Consider the following 24,497-nt stretch of genomic DNA (forward strand, 5'->3'; position numbering starts at 1 on the left):
GGCGTTGGCAGTCTCATTTGTTGCTGTTGAGATGCACATTTCTGAAGGAAAATCTTGCCCTAAAAATGAAGACTTATGAGAGAGAGAGAGGAGTCTCAAAAGCACACATGTACTGAACCTAATCATTTCTCACCTAGGAGCCAATTCTGCAAAAGGAATCAAAGGTTCACTAAAGGGAGTGAATAGAAAAATCAGCAGCATTCTCCTTGTAATCAGAAAGAAACTGGCAACAGCCTAATTAGAGAATTCTTCCCTAAAAAAATAACTAAATAAAATCATGGTCCATTCAACCGTTAATACAACTGCTAATCACTGTATTTTCAGGAAGGCATTTAATGATATAGAAAGACACTCATGAGCTAGGCATGGGAGTGCACGATTTGTAACCTGAGGAATGGATAGCTTGAGCTCAAGAGTTCAAGGCTAGCCTGGGCAACACTGCAAAACCCCATTAAAAAGAAAAAGAAAGAGAAAACAAGCCAGGAAGGAGGAAGGAAGAAAACAGACTTCCATGATGGCTCAGAAGGTAGAGGTATTTACTGCTAAGCCTGACAACCCTGGGACCTATGTGCCCAAAGAAGAGAATGGAGTACTGCATGCTCTCTCTCTCCCTCTCTCTTTCTCTCTCTCTCTCTCACACACACACAGAGAGAGAATAAATAAAATAAAAAAATAAGGTTAGATGAAAACAGGAATATAATATAGATATAATTCTGAGAAAAGAAAGCATTAAAACCTAAACTGAAGGCTGGCACCATAGCTCAGGTATAACCCATGCATGCAAGAAGCCCTAGGTCCAGCCCTTAGCATCTATTAGGAAATTAGAGTTTTAAACCATGTGGTTACTTCTACCTGGCAAATGATGAGCGTTCTTTTTCATACTTTCAAATATTTTCAAAATAACCTGAAATGACCATGAATTACTATATAATTAGGGGATGGGAAAGATCTATTTATACATATTAAAATAAAATAATGAATTAGTCTAGGCTTCAGCTTTTAGCTTTGACCACATTAATGTTCCCAAGTTATATTAGTATAAATACTTATGGAGCTGAGCCACACCCATGCTGACCAGATCACAGTTGGCAGGATCTGTGTGTGTGTATACACACGTGTCTACTTGTCTCTGTATGTATGTTTCTTATGTGTCTGTGAGTGTATATATGTGGGGGGGCATGTATGTCATGATGCCTATGTTGAGGTCACAGGACAACCTTAGGTGTCAGTCCTCACCCTCCATCTTGTTGGAGACAGGCTATTTTATTTACCACTGAGCATGGCAGGCTGCTGGCCTGTGAGCTTCCAGGGATGCACCTGTGTCCACTCCCATCTTGCTGTGGAAGTACCAGTATTACAGACACACCATCACATCTGATGTCGCATGGGCCCTGGGAATGAAACTCGAATCCTCAACCTTGTGTGGCAAGAACTCCTAGTCACTGAACCACCTCCTCAAACCCCCAAAACATGAATTCTAAAGCTAAGTGTGTTGAGTGCTTGTCTACAATCCCAGTACTTGGGAGGTGAGGCAGGAGGATAAGGAGTTCAAAGCCAACCTTGGCTACATAGTAAACTTCAGGCCAACTTGGATCACAAGGTTTTCAGATTCTGTCTAAAAAAAAAAAAAAGGGAGGAGGGCAAAACAACAAAAATGAAAATAAATGAATCCTGCTCTTTAACTGTGGTTTATTGCAGCTAAAATCTGTAAATGCAAAGGCTGGTCCCCATTATTCACACTTCCTCCCAACTTTTCACCTTACACCTCTGCTATGAGGTAAAAACTCTCTGAACTACCACACTAAAGTTATTTTTTCCAGACTGACAAGCTATTCTGTGCTAAGAACAAAACAGGAAAAACAAAACAACAATAACAAAAAAAAAAAAAAAAAAACATGTGCTGGGTGCACACTGCCACATTCAACTACATCTCAAGAAGAAACAGTTTCTTCTGGGTCCCCACAATGCTCTCATGCGCAGGTCTCCTCCACCTCTTACCATCACCTCTATAAACTCCCTGCTCCAACCCCTAGCTGCCCACAGATTTCCCCCATTAAGTGACTATTCAGTAAATGTTTGAGTTTACATGTCTGTCTGTCTCTGTCTCTCCCCGTGCTTGTCCCCTACCCCAAGATCTTGCCCAGCTGTGTGTGGCCCAGCTGGCTTTGAACTCCTGACCCCTTGCTCTAGGGTTCTCAGTTCTAAGGACAGGTACAACCTTCCACACTCACCTTAGCAAATGTCTTTGAATTGAACTACAATGCTGCCATTCCCAAGATGGAGTGGGTATGGAAGATATTCAAGATAAAGAATTTTGAAAGGACAGATACTGTGGAAATTGTGGTTTCAGATACTGTGGAAATTGTGGTTTCAAACTTGACAAAAATTAGACACAAATTCAGAATGGTTGACTGTCACTGTAGGCAGAACTGTTACTAGTTTTTGCATCAAAGATTTCTGACCAAAGCTTTAAACAGAAGCCACATACGAATAAAAAGCAGCCAGGCAGTGGTGGCACATGCCTTTAATCCCAGCAAAGGCAGATGGTCTCTGTGAGTTTGAGGCCAGCCTGGTCTACAGAGTGAGTTTTAGGATCTGAAAAAAATCAAAAGAACAGATGACGACAACAACAAAAAAAATCCCATAAATAAAAAGCAACTTCAGGTGGTCTACAGAGTTCTCTGTTACACAGAGAAATCTTGTCTCCAATGCCCATCCCAAAAGAACAACTTCAGGGGTGATGAGTATAACTCCACAGTGGTTGAGTGTGTGCCTAGCTTGTGTGAGGTCCTGGGTTCAATCCCTAGCATCAAACCCAAAAACTAAACCAAACAAATAAAAACAACAACAAAACAACTTTTATTTTCACATATTCATTAAAATGAGAAATAAATGTTTGTAAAGGTCATGAAATGAAATATCCCCTAAACACAGGAAATATTTAGTAGTTCACCTTATGGTCCATTAAAGAGGTAGAAGGAAGACAAAAGGGCTACAGCATAGATACAGTTTCTTCAAAGGTGGCCTACAGGCTCTAAGAACAGGTAGCAGAAAGCTATCCTTATAACACTGGGAGGAATAACTCAGAGGGCTCTTGCCTGTAGAAGACCATGGATTTGATCCTTAGCAACCCATATCAAAAGGAAAAAGATGTTAATGTGATTGATAGAAAACAGATGAAATCTGCTCTGTAAGAAATTTTCACATGTAAGAGAATTTGTAGATGTTTTATAGAAAGGAATGAATATTTTTTAAAAAAAATTTATTTTTAAGTTCTTTTCTCTCTCCTCTCTCTCTCTCTCTTTGTGTGTGTGTGTGTGTGTGTGTGTGTGTGTGTGTGTGTGTGTGTGTGTGTGTGTGAACATAAGTGCAGGTATTTGCGAAGGCCAGAGGCATCAGATCTCCCTGGTACTGAACTTATAGGCAATTGTAAGCTGCTAAGCTGCCTGATTCGGGTGCGAGGAATTGGACTTGGTCCTTAGGAAGAGCAGTACATGCTTCATCTACTAAACTGTTTCTCTAGCCCCCAGACATGAGTAATTTTTTTTTATGAAAGAGTAATTAACTCTTACTAATAACTGGAAATGAAACTTAGGTTATGAGACAAGTTGGCACTTATTTTACTTGGGGTACCAGAGAGACTCCCTAGGTTGTGGAACAGACAATTTGGGGTATGTCATTCATACAAAGATGCCCCCTGGAGTTTACACAGCTGTGAACAATCTGCAGAATGAGTGTTATAGTCTGACTTTAAGCAGTTAGTTGGTTATTTTTTGAGGCAGGGTCTCATAAAGTCCAGGCTAGGCCTCAAATTCACTATAAAGTGGAGGATATCCTGGATCTCCAGATCCCCCACCTCTGCCTTCCCAGGGCTAGGATTACAGAGAACGTGACCACACCCACTTTAATGTCTTACATTTTTCCAGTTTTTTTTTTTTTTTTTTTTAATGCAATGGTACATAATAGCCCTCAGGTTAGTGTCAATATCAACATTGGACCACACAAGAGGAAACAGGTGGGAAAACATTTGGGATGATTGGTAACTTAACAGTGTGTTAAGATTACATTTCTAAAAGTTAAAAAAAAAATGAATAGTTCCTTTAAAAAGACAGACTAAGCCAAAATCCTACCACAATGTTTTCTACATCAAAAAGAACAGGTAAAGATATATACATTCATACTTTAACAGTCATGGTTTGGGAGCCCTATCATCGATATAAGAAGTCATAAAGGGAAAGACAGATTTATCTACACTAAGCAAGAATATAAACAAACAAACAAAAAATAAACTGTATAATTCTATTTCAGAAACAAAACTAAAATATTAACAGCAGCAGAAGAAAATATCTTAAAATATCTTAAAATACACACACACTCTATAGTAAGGCTGGAGAAATGGCTCAGCAGTTATGAATACATACCACTCTTACAGAGGAACTGGGTTTAGTTCCCAGCATCCACATCAAGTGGCTCAAAACTACCTGTGACTCCAGGGCCAGGGCATCTAATGCCTCTTCTCTCCAAACCTTTTTAAAAATGAGATACTAGTTAGGTAGTGATGGCAAACACCTTTAATCCCAGCACTCAGGAGGCAGAGGCAGGTGGATCTCTGAGTTCGAGGCCAGCCTGGTCTACAGAGAGAGTTCCAGGACAGCCAGGACTACACAGAGAAACCCTGTCTTGAAAAAAACAAAATTAATTAATTAAATTTTTTAAATAAAATAAATAAATAAATAATAAAAATTAAACCCTTTCTGGGTTTGCTGATATTCTTCTATAATCCTAACATTTGAGAAGCTGAAGCAAGAATATTGCAAGTTTGAGGCCAGCCTGGGCTATACAGCAGAACTTGTCTTTAAAAAACAAAAAAAGCTATACCCATAAAGTCTCACCAACATGACTTCTTAAACACGACCTGAACAAGAACAGCAGTGCCATACTGGACAGGGGAAAGACCACAGGGCCTACACAAAGAACTACAGGCAACTCAGGAATGCTGAGAGTTGATGAAATAGTCTTTGCCAGGGAACAGCGTAACAATTGATTATCCAATACCAATGGTCATCTCTGAAAACATACACACAAAAAACATTATACAGACTGAGAAGGTTATATTTAGGAATATATATATATATATATATATATATATATATATATATATATATACACACACACACATATATATGTATATATATTCATATACACATATGCATGCAATAACAATGAGAAAAAAAGGAGGCCATGAATTTGAAAGAGAGCAAAGAGGGGTATATGGAAGGATTTAAAGGGAAGAAAGGGAAGGGGGAAATGATGCAGTTATAATCTCAAAAAATAAAAGAAGTAATAAAAAATTGTCAAAAACAAACAAAAAAAAATAGTCTTCATGAAACAATGTATCCAGGTAAAGTTATCTGTGATTACTTAACCCACAGCAGTCAACAGGTTTATAACAAATAGGTCCTACTGGAAAGACCAGAATCAGGCTCAGCATCACAAAGAGTGAGTTGACCCGACAAGTGTGTGCCCCTTAATCACCGCAACAGGGAAATTCAGAACATAGCACAGCTTAGAAAGTGTATCTGTACTTCCATCTAAATTCACAAATGTCTGGCTCTACTAGAAACAGGCATATTTAACAACATTAAAATGAGGTTCAAGAACAATCAAAGTAAACTCAAAATGACAAAAAATTCAGAACATTGTTTATCTTTGGGGCAGGGACAGACAAGAAAGGGCAAAAAGAAGCTTTTGGGGTTATTGGGCATTTCTGATTTGAGTAGTAGTATGGAGTACCATAGAATTACACTCTTGTCATCAGTTTCCTATTAACTGCTGACTATAGAATACCTTGAGGGCTTTTGTTTGTTTGTTTGCTTGCATTTTTTTTTTTTTTTTTTTTTTTTTTTCCAGACAGGGTTTCTCTGTGTAGCTTTTCCTGGAACTCACTCTGTAGACCAGGCTGGCCTTGAACTCACAGAGATCCACCTGCCTCTGCCTCCTGAGTGCTGGGATTAAAGGTGTGTGCCACCAATGCCTGGTTGCTTCTGATTTTTGAGACAGAGTCTAACTAAGTAGCCCTGGCTAACTTGGAACTTAGTATGTGGACCATGCTGATCTTGAACTCTGAGATCTGCCAGCTTCTGCCATCACATCCAGCCCAAGTTTTAAAAACAGAGAAATGAACTCTTGTTGATTTGCTACCATCACCCTGTACAGCTAGGAGCTAGGGATGAGGCCAAGAGCAGGTGGCACTGTACTGAGTCCTAGCTCCTTTCCCACCACTACAAACTGATGAGGGTAGGAAGAAGCAAGGCCCAGGCAATGCAACCGAGGTGTGTACCAGTCAAGCTTCATCAATGGTGTTCACAAGGACTCCACAACATTAGAGGAATAAGAATACTGCTTGTGCAAAATGAATAAGCCCTATTTTCCTTTAAAGGACTTCAAGTCAGTTTCTGTATGCACTTGGCACACTGGCACAGGTGACAGCACCTCATCCAAGAAGCTGAGGACCAGAGTCTTTCAGATTGTGTACTCTTCTGAACTTTTTGAATTTGAATACACAAGTATAAACACAAAATTCACTTCGATTTTGCATATCATTTGTATGCATAAAACCAAAAGTAATTTTATTTAAAATGTTTTTTGAATATAACAAATTTTTGTGGTATGAAATTTTCCAGTTATGACATCATAACAAGTACTCAAAAGGTTCAGATTTTGGACCATTTGGGATTTCAAGTTTTCAGATTATGGATGCTGCCCCATGATGTAAATGAGACAGTCAAAGCTGTGACTGGCCAGGGAGAATGGTGCACACCCTTAACCCCAGAACTAGGGAGGCAGAGGCAGGCACATCTCTGTGAGTTTGAGACCAGCTTGGTCTAAACAATGAATTCCAAGGTATCCAAGGCACATAGAGTCTCAAAGGAAAAAAAAAAAAAAAAAACAACAACAAAAACAAGCAAACAAAAGCTATGACTTGTGCTTGAGGATGGAAAATCAGAAGAGTGAGCTGCAAAGAGCAGGGCTGCCAGAATCTATGGGATTTGCCTTGAAAAGACAGGGCTGCCTGGGAAACAAGGCTAACCACAAATACATGTGAAGAGGAGTAGGGCTTCTCCTCACTCAGCCCATCCTTTATCCTTAACTCCACCCTCCCCCCAGGAAATGACCTGGCTGCCTGATTTGGCCTGAGCCACCTCTCCAGTGCCCCCTTTATGTTTTTGTTTTTGACTATTTTTGCAGTATCAGGAACTGAACCCAAGACCTCACACAATTTAGGCAAGCACTCTACCCCTGAGCTACATCTCCCATCCCTCTTTTAACTTTTGAGGTAGGGATTCACTAAGTTGCCCAGGTTGTTCTTGAACTCATTCTGTAAACCAGACAGGACTTGAACTCCATCTCAGCCTCCTAAGTAGCTGAGATTACAGTCCTGTATCACTAGACCCAGTTGCTTCCCTTCAATTTTATTATTTAGTATGAACATCCTCTTTTATACACATGGACACTGAAGCACCAAGAAGTAGAGAAATAAATAGCCCATGATCACTCAACTAGCCAGAAGCAGCTCAGGACAACAGCCCATGCTGCAAATACAACTCTCAGTCAACAAGCAGAGAGCAACTTCTTCAAGTTGGTGGTTCAGTTTTCACACTACCATTCATCTGGAAGGAATCCTGGACTAACTGCTGAAGGTGTCTGAGCCAGTTTCATATACAAAATTAGTTTAACAGCAACTTGTTTAAAGGATCTAGGCATAGTGGAGTGTACTTATAATCCCAGCACTCTAGAGGCGGGCAGAAAACTGTGAAATGGAGGTCTGCCTGGACTGTATAGTGTATTGAGCCAGCCTGGCTTGCATATTGAAAGCCCATTCCAGTCACACAGAATCCAGGAAAACAGCTCTTGGAGAGGGAAACTAAACAGCTATAGTAAAATATACACTCTTCTTGTGGGGTTACTTGCTGAATATGTGCTCAATCCCTAAATAGCTCATCACCACCCCTGGTCTGCCCTTATCTACTAGTAAACCATCTAGTACATAAAGATTTTAAAACCACACTGCTTTATTTCAGAGAAATGGAATAAAAAACAAAACAAACAAAATACTCACCTAATGCCCTGACAATTCGCATCAGGACTTCCCCAACTTTCATTCTGGTCTCTGGAGTGTACTTGTCTTTGCCACTATCATATCTGGTCAACAGGTCAACCAAGATTTCTTCAGGGTACACATCTGAGAGAAGGGCAATCCCTGGGGTTCAAAACAGAAAGAAATAATTTATTATTTAGGATGGAAAGGCAAGGAAATGTAGCTATCCTGTGATGGGGTGAATACAAATACTTATTTTTACATTAATTAATGTAGTGTAGTATGTAGTGTGTGTGTGTATATGCAGATCAGAGGATGAATTGTAGGACCTAGTTCTGTCCTTTCAACCACCTGCACCCTGGGTATTGAACTCAGGCCATCAGGCTTGGCAACAGGCAAGCCATTTCACCTGCTCAGTTTAGGTGTCATACAAAGACACTTAAAGCCACCTGTTAACTCTTTTTTTTTTTTTTTAATAATTTTTTTTTTAGTTTTTCAAGACAGGGTTTCTCTGTAGCTTTGGAGCCTGTGCTGGAACTTGTTTTGTAGACCAGGCTGGCCTCAAACTCACAGAGATCTGCCTGCTTCTTCTGCCTTCCAAGTACTGGAATTAAAGGTGTGGCCACCACCACCCAGCCACCAGTAACTCTTAAGGCCATGTGCTGCTCTCTGTTTGGATAGATGACCTTTGTGACGGTGGATCTGCTCATCCTAGCTGGGACTCTAATGTACTGCCAGTGATAGTCTATACTCTCTGGGCTATGGACAAATGCAATATAGATCACAACACGCCATGCCTGGGTTTGCATAGCAGCAATGGACCACCAAGGATTCTCAGAATTTAAGATTCTAGAATTGGCGACTGGAAATGATATGTGGACACAGTAATGCTCCATTCCTTTGCTACAGTTCTTCCGTACAGTGTGATTTCTCTTGTAAAACTGTAGTTTTGAAAGCTTTTTTCCTAAAGAAACATTTTCAAAGCCTTCTGAATATGGTAGGTATTATTAGCGTACAGCTCATTTCCTGGATCCCTTCACCCATCCATGCCAGGCCTCCACAGTATGTACCCAGCAAGAGTGCTAGTTCATCTGAGCCCAGCTCTGCATTCAGTCTCAGCAGGGATGCAGTGAAGGGAGACATGGCCTCAGAGAGTAAAGGCTGCTGGTCTCCAAACTACAGAAATTCTACTGCTCAGGGAGGAAAGGCTATTCCCTTCTAAAGGAAGGGTGTGCATTCCTCCTGCAGCCAGAAAAAAAGAAAGAAAGCTACACATAAAGGAGGAAGTGGTTTCAGAAGTCTCCCTGCTTTTACCTCCCCTCTCAGGTCCTCAATGGCAGGTCTGCATTTTCTCAGCCACCTTCTAATTGCTCTGCACACTGCTACCCTTACTCCTTATGGCAGTGGGAACAGCATTTAAAATACACATCAGGCCCATTCATTTTTCTGCCCCAACCCCTCAAAGGTTTTCCTTTTCTCCTGTCTAAGAGGCCTCATCCCCTTTACTGTCTGCTCTCCCTCTTGCTCCACACTCACTCCATGATCCAAGAACCACACAGGGGCCTTTTTTGAACACATGCCCTGAGCAATTCTGCCCACCTAGTTGTTTTTTGGGTTTTATTGTTGTTGGTTTGTTTTTTAATTTTTTTTGTGTGTGTGTTTTGTTTTTTGAGACAGGGTTTCTCTGTGTAGCCCTGGCTGTCCTAGTTCACATATTTCCTTATGAATTGTTTGTTCTCCTTAAAATGCAAATTGCATAAAGTTGTTTTATTCCCCATTGCATCCCCAATGCCTAGAAACAAGCCAGCACACAGTAGGTGTTCAATGACAATTTACTCAATGAATCAATGAGTAAAAATGGCTGGAATGTGGTGGTTTATGCCTGTAATCATAGTACTCAAAACAATCACAAGTTTGAGGCCAGTCTGGGCTATATATATTAGATTCCAAAGCAGCCTGGGCTGCAAAGTGAAATTGTTTCAAAAACCATAAAGGACTGGAGGAGAAAAAGAAGGAGAAGGAGGAGAAGATAAGGGAAGGGGAGGAGGAAGAAGGGGAAGTGGTGGCAGCCAAATGGCTCAAAAATGATCATTATATAAATCCCATACATTTATAGAGAGGATGGTGAGAGAGTAGGTATATAAGCAACATTTGAAGATCTATGATTATTTTCATTAGGTTTGCCAATCTATTGTTCAACCAGACTATTTTCAGGAATGTCTGCATATTATTTTCTATGGTATAGGTTGTGATTCAACTCATTTACATATCACATTGACTGTCTTCACTGCACCTGCTGGGGGCTGCACCTGTCCACCCACCCTCTTGTCTATCTTTCCCATCATTCCTATTTCCAAGGAGCCTTGGAAGCCTCTGTATGTGGGCTCACACCTCATATAAGCAGAAGCTCTGCTCATATGGAGTTTCAGGCTGTGACAGGAAGAAAAATACAGTTCACTCTATTGTGTAAATGGATGGAGAAGGCTTTGGGAGTTACAAGTAGAATTAGGAAATATTCTAGCTTAAGAAATATGTCTGTGACTTAAGGAAAATATAAATGAATTGTTTACTAAGAAAGAGAACGTAAACGGCCTCTAGATTATGAAAAAGAAAAAAGAAAAAAAAAAAAACAAAACAAAGAAAAGTGAATTGGCATGTGGCAGCTGCAACCCAAGCCAATTCAGTATCACTGCTGGTGGCCTGTAAGCCTTTACTGTAGCTGCTTTTATCTGGGGCCTCACACTCCTTCTAGGAGTAGAGTTGTGACTTAATCATGGACAGTGGGGGAAAATGGGGTTTGCTGTATAAAACTCCGATACCTAGCATTCCTGAAACCACCTTTTCCTGATGTGTCTTCCTGCCTTGTTTATTTCTACTTTCTCCCTCTCTGGTGTTTAGCAGAAATAGCTATTTACCTTTTTGTACATATTATCCTGGCTAAACAAGCTCCCATGTGTGATTATGTATACCATCTACTCTCTGGGGTTCCTGTGGCAATTAGAGGTTCTCCTTTCCCCATTCTCTATTTAAGTGTGCTAATATCCCATTTGCCCTATCCCTTCCATAATGACTGGTTCAGGAATGGGCAAGGAGGCTAGATCCCAGAACCCAGATTGGAACTCATGAAAAGGTAGCCCTAACCCCTTTGTTTAAATTAACGTCCTGGAGTTTCAGCCTGGCATTGGTGGCACACACTTTTAGTCCCAGCACTTGGGAAGCAGAGACAGGAGGATCTCTGTGAGTTGAAGACCAGCCTGGTCTACAGAGTGAGTTTTGTCTTGAAGGAAAAAAGAAAAAATGTTCTGGAGTTTCCAGTGGCCTTTATAAAGATAAAACCCATCTAGCAAGACACCACCATAGGGCCAACCAAAGAGAGGAGGGAAAGGGAAGAGCCCTGAATGATCCTCTGAGTTTCCAGGTCTAATTATGCTCCTACTTACCAGACAATTTGAATATGTAAACTAAAAAAAAAAAAAAAAAAAAACACTCTTATGTTTGTGTCAGTTTCTTTTCTCTTCCTGCCTTTTCTATTTTTCCAATTTTTCAATCAAAGGAATTCTAATATACCTTCTGTGCTGGCTAGGTTTATGTCAATCTGACACAGGCTAGAATGACTTGAGAGGGAACCTCAATTGAGAAATGCCTCAATAAGATCTGGCAGTAGAGCCTAGCAGTGGTGCACGCCTTTAATCCCAGCACTTGGGAGGCAGAGGCAGGCAGATCTCAGAGATTCGAAGTCAGCCTGGTGTACAAAGTGAGTTACAGGGCTGTCAGAACTGTTACACAGAGAAACCTTGTCTGGAAACAACAATAAAAGGATCTGGCAGTAGTCATTTTCTTAATTACTGATCACTGGGGGAGGACCCAGACTATTGTGGGTGGGGCCATCCCTGGGCTGGTAGTCCTGGGTTCTATAAGAAAGTAGGCTAAGCAAGCCACGAGGAACAAGTCAGTAAGCAGCACCCCTCCATGGCCTCTGCATCTGCTCCTACCTCCAGATTCCTGTCCTGTTTGAGTTCCTGTCCTGGCTTCCTTCCATGATGAACTGTGATAATGGAAGCATAAACCAAATAAACCCTTTCTTCCCCAACTTGTTTTGGTTATAGTGATTCATTGCACTAGGGCACCCTTTTTTAGATATTTTTTCTTTTCTTTTCTCTTCCTATAATACTGAAGTTGAAGATCCACCAGGGAGCATTAACTACATCTACTCCTCTACAAAAAGTCACCAGTCCCATGTCCCATAGCCCTGGGTTCACTGGCCAAGTTTATCTTCCTGCTAGGCGATTCCTCAGACAACTACCAAAGGCCACCCGACTGCCACCTGATGTTTTCCTTCTAGAATGCAGCTGCTGTCTTAGAGTGTATCTGGGGAATAAAGGAAGTGCCAACCTTCTTCCCCACACAGCAAGAAGAATCATATATAAAGGTGACAATTATGACAGTGCAAAGGATAAGACTTTGTTTATTTATCTTTTGGTGGTTATTACTTGCAAGTCTCTAACTTTCTAACTCTGGTTTCTCAAATGTACAGATTGTTCTTTTCCTTAGTGCTGGGGATTGACCCCAAGGCCATTTACTACATTTTTATATTAAATTGTACACTTCACATGGATGAAACCTAAAATAAGTAAACATAATATCTCAAAGTTATTATCTATATGTATTGAAACATCCCATGACACACCATGAACATATAGAATTTAAATTTTTATTATATTTATTTATGAATATGTATGTATATGTGTCATAGTGTGCATGTATAGGTCAGAGGACAACTTTCAAGACTTGGTTCTTGCCTTCTGCCATGGCGCTTCCAAGGATTAACTCACTGACCTTGAAGCAAGTGCCTTTACCCACTGAACTATCTTTCCCTCAACTTTTTCTTCCTTCCTTCCTTCCTTCCTTCTTTCCTTCCTTCCTTCCTTCCTTCCTTCCTTCCTTCCTTCCTTCCTTCCGTCCTTCCTTCCTCTCTCTTTCTCTTTTTAAGAAATGGTCTCAGCTGGTACATACAGCAAGGGCTACACAGAGAAAACCTGTCTTGAAAAACCAAAAAATATAAAGGGGCTAGGTGTGGGTATACAGACCTTTAATCCTAGCACTTGGGAGGCAGGTTGGTCTCTGTGAGTTCGAGGCCAGCCTGATTTTTCAAGACAGGGTTTCTTTGTGTAGCTTTGGAGCCTGTCCTGGAACTTGCTCTGTAGATGAGGCTGGCCTCATCTGTATGCCTCTGCCTCCCGATTGCTGGGACTAAAGGTGGGTGCCACCACCACCTGACTTTCTTTCCCTTTCTATTTTGTTGTTGCTGTTGTTATTTTTTAAATGTTTTTGAGACAGTTTCTCATATAGCCCAGGCTGGCTTTCAACTCATTGTATAGTTGAAGTTGAACTTCTCATTCTCCTTTATCTATCTCAAGTGCTCAATAAATCTAGACAGAAATCTAAAAAGAAAATATTTCATATCTCCTCTTTTAGGCTTTTAGGTAGATAAAAATAGGATAAAATAGCATGGCATATCTCAAATGTTAAGCGAAATGCACTGCCAAGGGCAGAGTTTCAGCTCCACACAGACTTTGGCTGCCCCTGCAGTGTAAGTGAAAATGGCTTCCTATCAGTGAGCGGAATGAGGAAAAGTCAAGTTGTTCACATTTCATAGCCTATCTTGTATTCTTAAGAAAATGGTCTACTGGTTTTAAAACAATTTAAATTCTACATCAAATCAGAAATTCTACTCTAAGGATTTATTCTAACACACACACACATCACTACAAGTAGTTAATTACTATGCATAAAAGCTTCACTGTAGCTCTATTTATAATAGAAATGACTAAAATCAAATTAAATGTTCATGAATAGAGAGCTGGTTAAAGCATGGTCATTCACCCAGTGAAATTTAATGCACCCCTCCCCCACAAAAAGTGAAGCAGCAGCTTTTTAAGAGCTGTTATGAAATTAATTCCAAGCTCCATTATTAAATGAAAGCTGAGATTAGAACAGTGTGTTCAGAATTCAACTGTACTTAAAACAGAGGAAATACACACTTATCAAATATTCCCAGAATAGACAAGGAAATCTAAGCTACATTTGTGACCAAATGTGGCATAGTAACCATGAACATCTCTGTTTTCATCTTTGTTAAATCTCGATCAAGTGGCAATGAAGGAGGAGGAGGGGGAAGGGGAGGGGAGGATGGAGAAGGGAAGTGGGAAGGGCACGGAAGGAAAGGCAAAAGTCCACAAATGAGGAAAAAGAGACTAGACTGAATGTGGAGCAGAACAATATGTGTTTGGCAGAACTGCTGATGCTTTGGAAAATTTAGTCACAAGTACTTGGAAAAGGAAGCAAATATAGAAGATAGGCTGGTCACTGAGCTTGGCTCACTGATGAACACCCACACAGTCAGCAGCAAACATTGCCCAAAGATACAGCCAAAACTTAGAATGGGGGTTGGTGTGTGTCAAGAGATGGCCCAGTGATTAAGAGCATGTGTTCATCTTGCAGAAGACCCAGGTTCTATTCCCAGGGCTCACACAGCAACTTAACAAACATAACATCAGTTCCAGGATATCTGGTGCCCTCTTCTGGCCTCTATGGACAAATACACACCAAGTGTATATACATACACGTGGGACACACACACACACACACACACACACACACACACACACACAGAGAGAGAGAGAGAGAGAGAGAGAGAGAGAGAGAGAGAGAAACAAATCTCACCAGGTGGTGATGGTTGTCTATGTCCTTAGTGCCAGCACAGGAGAGATAGAGGCAGGTAAATCTTTGTGAGTTCAAGGCCAGCCTGGTCTACAGACTGAGTTTCAGGACAGCCAGAGCTACATAATGAAACCCTGTCTCTACCCCCCCCCCCCACACACACACACAAAAGAAAGAAAGAAAAAAAAAGAAGTAGACAGGAGAAATGGCTCAGTGATTAAGAGCACGGTTACTCTTCCAGAGGACCTAGGTTCAATTCCCAGCATCCTCAGGGTGCTTGCAACTAACTGTCTGTAACTCCAGTTTCAGGAGCTGGAAAACTCTCTTCTGGCTTCTATAGGCACTGCACACAAGTGGTACACAGACATACAGGTAAGCAAAATACTCAATAAAATAATAAAATAATAATTTAAAAAAGAAAAGAGTAGATAATCCCCAATTTTTTCTTCACCAAGAAAGATCTATGTAAGAATTTTATCTAGAACTGGGGAGGTCATTATTTTAAAGGAGGAGAGGTAAACCAAGTGTTTGTACACACTGACAATGCCAGCACCCAGGAGACAGATGCAGAAGGATGAATAAGTGAGAGCCTGTTTCAAAGAAAAACAAATAGGGAGGTGGAAATGATCTCTGGGCCTTCAAACTAATGAGATAAAGACAGGGCAAAGGACTATATTCAAATACTTGGTATAGTCACAGGCCAGTCACCCCAGTAATAAGAAGGCTGCACAGGACTCAAGTTCAAGGCCAGCATGGGATGCATAATGAATTATAGGCAAGCCTGGGCATCTGAGTGAAATGCTATCTCAAAAAGCCAAATAACAGCAACAACAAAGAACTGTGACCAACATAATTAATAAACTTATTTAGAGAACTAGAAAGACAAGAAAATATGTATCCATCTGTAGGGAAAGTTCTAGTTTGAAAGAACAATGAGTGATAGTCTAGGAAAGTGGTCAGTCAAGCATAGTGATAACTCCTGTAATTCCAGCATCTGGGAGGCAGAGGAGGGGATTCCTAAGCTCAAGGCCAGCCTGAGTTACATAGCAAGGGTAAGGCTAGCCTGACAAAAAGAAAAAAACAAAAAACAAAAAACAAAAAAAAAAAAAAAAGACAAAAGATACAAAGAACCTTTCCTTATGCATCACCTATCTATATTGGCCTCCCTTGTGGCTCAAGGTAGATCACATCTGGAAAAGAAGAAAGCCACGCCTTGACAAAGTATGTTGGCTGTTATATGAGGGTTCTCATTAGGTGGAAACAAAGGATTCCAGGAAATTGCACAAACTTGGGAAGCTGGTTATTATATCAAGGAAGTGTGGAGAACTCAACTGAATAGTGGCTGTCTTTGAAATAAAAGTGAATGATAACATCTAGCATGGCTATGCTAATTACAGACAGGTCTCAACAAATTCCTACAGATTCAGGATGAGTGAGTGTTACTCAAGCCTGAGGAAAAGCAGGGTTACATCAAGGAGCCTTGATAGCCAAGAGCTGAACATCTGGATGAATGTACAGCAGCTGGCTCTTGAAGTTTTTCACACTCCCTTACTTGTGCACACACTTGTGCCCAAGCATGTCATGAAGGGCATGTGGAAATCAAAGGACAACTTGTGAAAGTCACTTTCACTATGTGAGTTCTGCAGATTGAACTCAGCTCATAAAGTTTGGCAGCAAGTGCCCTTACCCACTAAAGTACCTCGGCAAGCTCTGTAATAAGGACCCAAGTAATAATTCATACACTAAAGTAACACTGAGGAATTTGTTTAAATAGTGCCCTAATTTCCACTTTGGAGAGGAAAAGTAAAGACATGTGAATAATCTGTTTACTGACAGCCACACTTATTTAAGTCCCTTGAATTATGAAATTATATTGTTTTTCCTGAGTTTGCTCTTTGATAATTTTATACATATTTAACCTGCATTCTGATTATTATAACCACCCTTTTTTCTTATTTTTTGAGGCAAGACAGTCTCTTGTAGTTCAGCTAATCTTGAATTCATATGTTGCCAAGGTTGGACTTGAACTTCTGATCCTACTCCCTCCTGAATGCTGGGAACACAGGTGTGACCTTGATTGTGAAATAGCTCTATGTGTATATGCAAATGGAAGCCAGAAGTCAACATGAGGTGTCTTTCATAGTCACCATCCACTGTATTTTCTGAGACAAGATCTCACACTAACCTCATCAATTGACTAGATTGGCTAGTGAGCCCCAGAGATCCCTCTGCCTCTGCCTCCCCAGCATTGGGATTACCAGCGTGCATGATCATATCTAGTTTTTATGTGAGATCAATCTCAGGGTTTTATATTTGTGCAGCAAGCATTTTACCGAATGAGCACTCCCCCACCTCAGGAAATATTGTTCACAAAAAAAAAAAAAAAAGCCTGACAGCAAACCACTACTACACAGTGAATGTCCTGCATACAACAAGCACTGCACATGCAGCCATCCCGTTAACTCACTAGGCGATCATTTAGAGAGGATCTCATGATCATTTCTAACATTACTGAGGGAGACAGTGAAGAGTGGAGAGTTGAGAGCAGAGCTGGCATCCTTCACACTGTTGCTCTGCCCCACCACAGCCCACCTGGCAGCAGTGCCCAGGGGAAAGTAACTACCAGAATGGTACAAACCTCATGAGCACTCTAACCCTAAAGACAGCAAACCTCACACTTTCAGGCACAGGCAGCCTTAGCCTCCCTCCAGGACATGTCCTTTCTGAAGGACTCCAAGGTCCCTAAGAAGTGCCCGACATTCCCTAACCCAATACACATTCACTGGGTCCAGCTGGGCTCCCTGAGGACTACTTTTTACCCACTTGATACATTGATTTGGCTTGTGAAAAAGGGAGATAGTGATGTTAATAAATTTTACAAATGCTTCTAATGTGAAATGCTGTCACCAAAAGAGAAACAAAGTGAGGGCTTCAGCCTGCTTTTAGCCAGCTACTCGGACTCCTCTACCCAACAGCTTCATAGGTCACTACAAGCCCTCTACTTAGTCTCCCCAAACACAATCAGTCAGCCTTGTCAGGGCTGCCTCTACCAAATAAAAACATATGGGTGAATTCAGAGAGAAGCAGTAAGAGAGCAGACATCAAGGAAAACATCAAGAGGGCTGTGGAGACAGCTCACTGGGCAACGTTCTCATGATGTGAGTGTGAGCACCCAGGTTTGAATCCTCAGAACTCATGTGATGACGGCTGAAGTCGTGCACAACAAAGAGACCGTCTTACACAGGTGGAAATCTAGGACTGACAGCTGAGGCTGACCTCTGGCCTAAACATGAGCACTGTGGTATTCACACATATCATGCACACACGTATTCTCTCTCAGTCACACAAACACACGCACATGAAGAAAAGAAGGGGGGAAGAAGGCAGGTAGGTAGGCAGACAGGCAGGCCAAGGAAACTGTTAAGAACACCATGATGATTAAGCATTCCACACTGTATGTACAAAGCAGCCCTAATATACTGATTGAAACCGGGAGGGAGGAGAGGAGAGACGGAGGGAGGGAGGGAGGGAGAGAAGGAGGGAGGAAAGGAGGAAAGGAGGGAGGCAGTAAGGGAGGGCACAGCTTTGAAGGTAATCACTGCTCTATGTATTCAGAACAACTTGCATTTCAGCTGATCATGAGTGAAAAATAAAGATGTCATTCATTTAATTCTCCTGAGACTATTTTCAGGGATCATTTCTATAGTTCATTAAATTCTCTTTACATAGCTTTCACAGAGTGAAAATGCACACCAAAAGAGACATTTACTGATAAAAAGAATAGAAGGGCTCCTGATGTTGCAGAAAACTTTAGCTGATTCATTTCTTTAGTTAACTCCAGATAAGAAGCCAGGTAAGAAGTAAGAACCCTTTCTATACCTCTTGCAAACCTCAAGCTGGGCAGGAGAGGCCGACCTAACTGGGTTTCCAATGGCGGTTCACCTCCTGCCCACTGGGAACTGCTGAGTCAGCACAGCTGACTGAGGAAGTCTCTTGGCCTAAAGCTCTGGCAAGATGGGGCTGATCTTCCACTTGTTCCAGCCAGTGACAGAGACAGGATAGAAGCCTTTCTTAGAGTGCTCCTTTTCCTTAACTACGCTTAGCAGATGTTCTAAGGAGATGATTAGGCAAGCACTGGTGTCAGGCACTCCAGGCTAGAACTGGCTTAGACAAAGTGATCACTGCAATACCAGCAGCCATGATGTGCAGGGCTCATAACTGCAGTGGTAGCCAGAGACCAGGCAGGGCTACCGTTAACACAGGGCAGAACCTTCTCTCCTAAAGACACACACCATAATAACCTCAGAGGTCACCACCTAAGTGAGGGGCTAACTTTCACTGACTTACTACAGAGTCAAACCCTGTAGTAAGTACCGACTTATAATACACTGCATATAGAACTGACAACATGGCTTAGAGGCAGAATATTTGCTTAGCATGTGTGAGGCCCTGAGTCCAAACACAGGTACAGCAAAAGGCAAGAAGAATAAAACGCCTATAAGCAGAGGAGGACGGAAACCATTAAAAATTAACTTTAGGTCCCAGAAAGACAGCTCAGCAGTTAAGAGCACTAGTTGCTCTCTCAGAGGATGCAGGTTTGATTCCCAGACCCACAAACAAAGCAGCAAAGCTGTCTGTGACTCCAGCCCTAAGGGATACAAGCCCTTCCCTGACCTCCAAAGACACTGCACACAAGTGGTTCATAGCATACATTCAGGGAAAACACCCATAGTGTGTGTGTGTGTGTGTGTGTGTGTGTGTGTGTGTGTGTGTGTGTGTGTGTGTTTAAAGTAACTTTGCTTGTACAGCCAAAAAATTTGATTCCCTCCCACCATAATATGACAGGTCACTGTAAAAGATTCAAACACCACAAAGAAGTATAAAGTTAAACAAAATTCTCCATGTGTGCTAATACTCACCAATAATGGTTTGGGAGGCTAAGGCAGGAGGATCAGGAAGTTTGAAGATAGCTCCAACTACACAGCGAGTTCTAGACCAGCCTGAGCTACAGAGTGAGATCCTGACTAAAAAAAAACCAAAAAACAAAAACAACAACAACAAAAAACCCACAAAAACAAAAGGCCCAAATTCTAATGTTTAAAACCTTAAAACCTTAATATATAGTATATTCATTAAATCATTGAAATAAAAAATAATTATTAGCTAATAATTATTACCTTGGTGGTGGTGGTGGTGGTGATGCACACCTTTAAATCCTAGCACTTGGGAGGCAGAGGCAGGCAGATCTCTGTGAGGTCAAGGCCAGCCTGGTCTACAGAGCAAGTTCTAGGACAGCCAGGGCTAACCAAAGAAATCCTGTCTCAAAAACAACCAACCAAAAATTTCTTTTAAAATTTGGTTTAAGGGTCTGGTGATATTTTTAAACTAAGTCTCTATCATTCTATTTTATCAATAAAGACTAGGGCTCGGAGCCAGATGCTAGTGTGAAAACCTGCTAGCTCAGAGAGGCAGAGAAAACACCCTGCTGCTTCCTTCTCTACCATCATCCCATAAAGTGAGAGCTTTCTCCTATGCCATCTCTAGCAAAACTCCTCCAACTCCATGCCCCTCCCTTCTACTTCCTGTGGATCTCTATCCATCCTCCTGACTCCCTCTTACTCTCCATGGTTACTTCTTGTCAACTGGTTGCCTGCTCCTCTGCCTCTTGATCTATGGAATGTTGTTTTTATTTAATCTTGTTTACAATAAGCAGAAAGCTCTTGGATTAAAGGTAAGTGCCAGGCCTGAACCACACCAAACTAGAAACAGGTTTTTCCAGTAAATAACAAAATCTGGGGGCTCACAGTGTGATCAAATACCCTCTAACAGTCTGAGGAGATGGCTGCAAGGTGAGGAGCACTTGCTGCTCTTGTAGAGAACACAGGTTTGATTCCCAGCACACACATTAGACAGCTTATAACCACCTGTATTTTCAGTTCCAGAGGATCCAATGCCCTCTTCTGGCCCCCAAGAATACCAGGTATATACATGGTACATAATACACATACATGTAGGCACTCATACACATATATAAAATTAAAAATAAATAAAAATTTAAAGCCAGATGTGGTGGCTAGTGCCTCTAATCCTAGCACTGAGGAGGCAGAGGCAGGCGGATCTCTGTGGATTCAAGGTTCAGCTTGATCTACTGGGATAGTCAAAGCTATTGCACAGAGCAACCCTGTCTCAAAAAAATTAATTAAAAAATAGTTGCATTAAAATGAGAATGGAGGGGGCTGGAGAGATGGCTCAGGGCTTAAGAGCATTTGTAATTCTTTAGGATGATCCTAGTTTAATTCTTAGCACCCACATAGTAGCTTGAAACAGTCTATAACTCTACCTCCAGAAGATCCAATGTCCTTTTCTGACCTCTACAGGCACCAGGTACATGTGCCTACACAGACACAGAGACACAGACACGAACAAAACACATGCATATAAAATAAGTATATCTTAAAACAACTACAAAAAAAGGTGGACCCAGGTATGGTGGTACAGGCCTGTAACCACTACTTGAGAGGCTGTACATGGCAATCAGACCACAAGTACAAGACCTACCTGCACTACAATGTGAGTTCAAAGCCATCCTGGGCAACTTGGTAAGACCATGTCTCACAATAAAAGAAAAAGAGCTGGAGAGATGGCTCAGTGGGTAAACACTTGCTGTCCTTGAGGATGGAATCCTAATACTCAGAAGCCACATGGAAGCTGGGTGAGTATGGCAGCCCACCTCAGTTTGGGAAACAGAGACAAGAAAGCAATCTAACTAGCTAGACTGGCTAAGACAGTAAGCTAAAGGTTCAACAAGAGAGCCAGCCAACAGATAAAGTAGAGTCAAGACAGACGATCAATGTCAACCTCAGGCCTCCATTAGCACATTCACACACACATGTACACACATGTACATGTGCACCCCCACACAAGTCCCCCATCCATATGCACAAACATGGAGAGCACACGCCCCCCCCCACACACAAAAGTTAAGAGGCGCTTGAGTATAACTCAATGGTAGAGAGCTTGCCTAACATTTGTGAGACTCTAGGCTTAACCCCCAGTACTGCAACAACAAAAAAGGAGGTAAATGATTAATTTAAGAACATTAGTAATGCATATATACCTAAGTAATCTTAAGTTATGACATAAACCATATTTGAAAGACAATGTTAGCATAAGGCAAGGGGCAGTTCTCTTATCCATGTTTCCAGAGACAAATTAGTCGATGATCACAATACTCTGAGGGTTATAATGCATGTTTTGTGTATCATAAAGATTCAGGGAGAGGGAGGAAAAGGGAAGTGTAGAAAGGGTGTAAAATGAAGGCAGGGCTTCTTGAAGATGGACAGATGAATTGCTGCAAAATGCACTACTAGCTGAGGATGTTGCACAGGTGGCAAGTGCTGGCGTGAGGCCCCGAGTTCCAGCCCCAACACTGCATGAAATGGGGTCTGGTGGTACAGCCTGTAATACCAGAAAGTGAGGATCAAAATCATCCTTGGCTACATGGAGAGATGGAGGTAGCCTAGGCTACATGAGACCTTGTCTCAAAACAAACAAAATTAAATTAAATAAAAAGGGGGCTGGTGACTTTTAACTCAGTGGCAGAATGCTTGCCTAGCATGCATACACAAAGCCCTAGATTCCCAGTGAGTTTGAGGCCAACCTGGGACAGATGTTGAAACAAAACAAACAAAATCCCAACCAACCAACTAAACAAACACAAAACACTCCACAAAACAAACAAACCCACTCACTAAGTTTTCAACTAAGAGTGAACACCTCCAAGCCTTAAAAGCCTTCACAGTTATGCTTTTAGATAGAACCACTGTAGGATGGAGCTTCCATTTAAATCCTCAGGGCAAATACCCCAAGGAGAAACTACCCACCTTGTGGGTACAAATATCAAAACTGCATTTCAAAATGTTCTAGTTAATTTTCTTACCAAGAGTGTCTGTCATTATACTCACCCAGAACCAGAAGTCGCATTTAAAAATTGCCTGTTTATGGTTTTTAATATACTAGGTATTTTTCTTATGGACATCTAGGAACTCCTTTTATGATAATTGTTTACTTTCCTTTTGCTAAAAGAAGCAGATTCAGGGGGCTGGAGAGACGACTCAGTGGTTAAGATCACTGATTGCTCTTCCAGAGTTCCTGATACCCACGTTGTCTGTAACTCCAGGATCTGATACCCTCACACAGACAGAGACACATGCAGACAAAACACCAATGCAAACAAAATAAATAAGAATCAGATTCAGTTACATGTCTGTAACTCAGTGATTTTTTTTTTTTTTTGAGACTCCCAGAGTTCTGCAACATTCTCATCACTCCAAAAGGAAGCTTCCCACTCATTAGTCACTTTCCCTTTTCCATCCTGAGTCCTGAGCAACTACAGATCCACCTTTTGTATTAATAGCCTTATGCTTGCCATTTTCTTAGGAAGTCTTTTTTGTTAAGCTTACTTTGCATTTTAATTAAAGTTTCGATTACTTTGGACACACTGTGTTTTATAATCTTAGGAGAGCAAATCTTTTTAGTTCTATGGTTTCTCTACTACTTAGAAATACTAGTTCTGTGCTCATTCTCTGTAATTTTTTTCTATCTCCTGGATCATTAATTTTCTTCCAGGCTGTGATACTGCAAAACTCATCCACCTGAATTTTTAGTTATTCTACTTTTGATTTTTAGATGACCCTTAAAAAAAATCGTTTGTTTCTTACTCCCTAAAGTTACTGTCAAATTTATTCTTTATTCCTTTAAGTACAGTAGAGTTAATTCTTTTTGTTTGTTGTTGCTTTTAAATAGTTTATTTAACTTTGTGTTGATGTAAAGGTATCAGATCCCCTGGAACTGGAGTTACAGACAGTGAGCTGCCATGTGGATGCTGGGAATTGAACTCAGGTCCTTTGGAAGAGCAGCAAATGCTCTGAACCACTGAGCCATCTCTCCAGCCCCAAGCAGAGTTAATTCTTAAAGTGTGAACAACAAATCTAATATCTGAAGTCTTATGGGGCCTTATTTTCTTGTATTTGGCTACATGTGACTGTGTGCTAGTTACTGGCTTTAAGAATTATTATGGAGAAATTGGGTGTTACAGTAACGGTCAGCAAAAGAGCTTTTGTTTTGGGGAATGAAAGTTTTAATAGTAGTGGTAATAATTAGATGATAGTATGATAAGATTGGTGCCAAAAGATTGTTTAAAATGGTCAAATGACACTGGCCAGTTAGCTCAGTTGGTTAGAGTGTGGTGCTAAAATGCTCAAATGTCAAATTTTATGCTATGGTCACACATGCATAAAACCACAATATAACTTTTTATGTTTTTGGTTGTGGGCCTAGCCTTTAATGGCTGAGCCATCTCTCCAGCCCTCACAACACATCTTTTTAAAATAGTGTCTTGCTATAGAGCCTAGGCTAGCCTTCAACTCTTGTTCCTCCTGCTTCTACATCCCAGGGATTTAGGAGTGTACCACAGTGCAGGGTACTGCACAATACTCTCTGACTGACCTGAGGGGTCTAAGCTTAGGAACAGAAGGTGTTTGTTATTTGATCTCACTTGGAGTTGCTCCAAGTTTTCATTCCTCCAACTTGCCACAGCTTAATTTCAAGCAAATGTTCTCAGGGCAAATGCAAGTTCTCAAGCTGAGTTCACACCTTAGGAGTTCTGGCTTTCTCTTTA

At 41.1% G+C, this 24,497-nt stretch overlaps 1 protein-coding gene across 1 annotated transcript in view; it reads right to left on the minus strand.

Annotated features, from left to right (window-relative positions):
• The window catches only part of Tango6 (transport and golgi organization 6 homolog), a 161,633-nt gene that overhangs the window by 56,329 nt on the left and 80,807 nt on the right, over positions 1 to 24,497 (minus strand). Inside the window, exon 15 of the mRNA XM_051201471.1 lies at positions 8,120 to 8,260. Within this exon, the coding sequence (XP_051057428.1) occupies positions 8,120 to 8,260 (141 nt within the window). The remainder of the gene's footprint in view (positions 1 to 8,119; positions 8,261 to 24,497) is intronic.

This window comes from Phodopus roborovskii, unplaced genomic scaffold, assembly GCF_943737965.1.
Source record: "Phodopus roborovskii unplaced genomic scaffold, PHOROB, whole genome shotgun sequence".
Classification (NCBI taxonomy): Eukaryota; Metazoa; Chordata; class Mammalia; order Rodentia; family Cricetidae; genus Phodopus; species Phodopus roborovskii.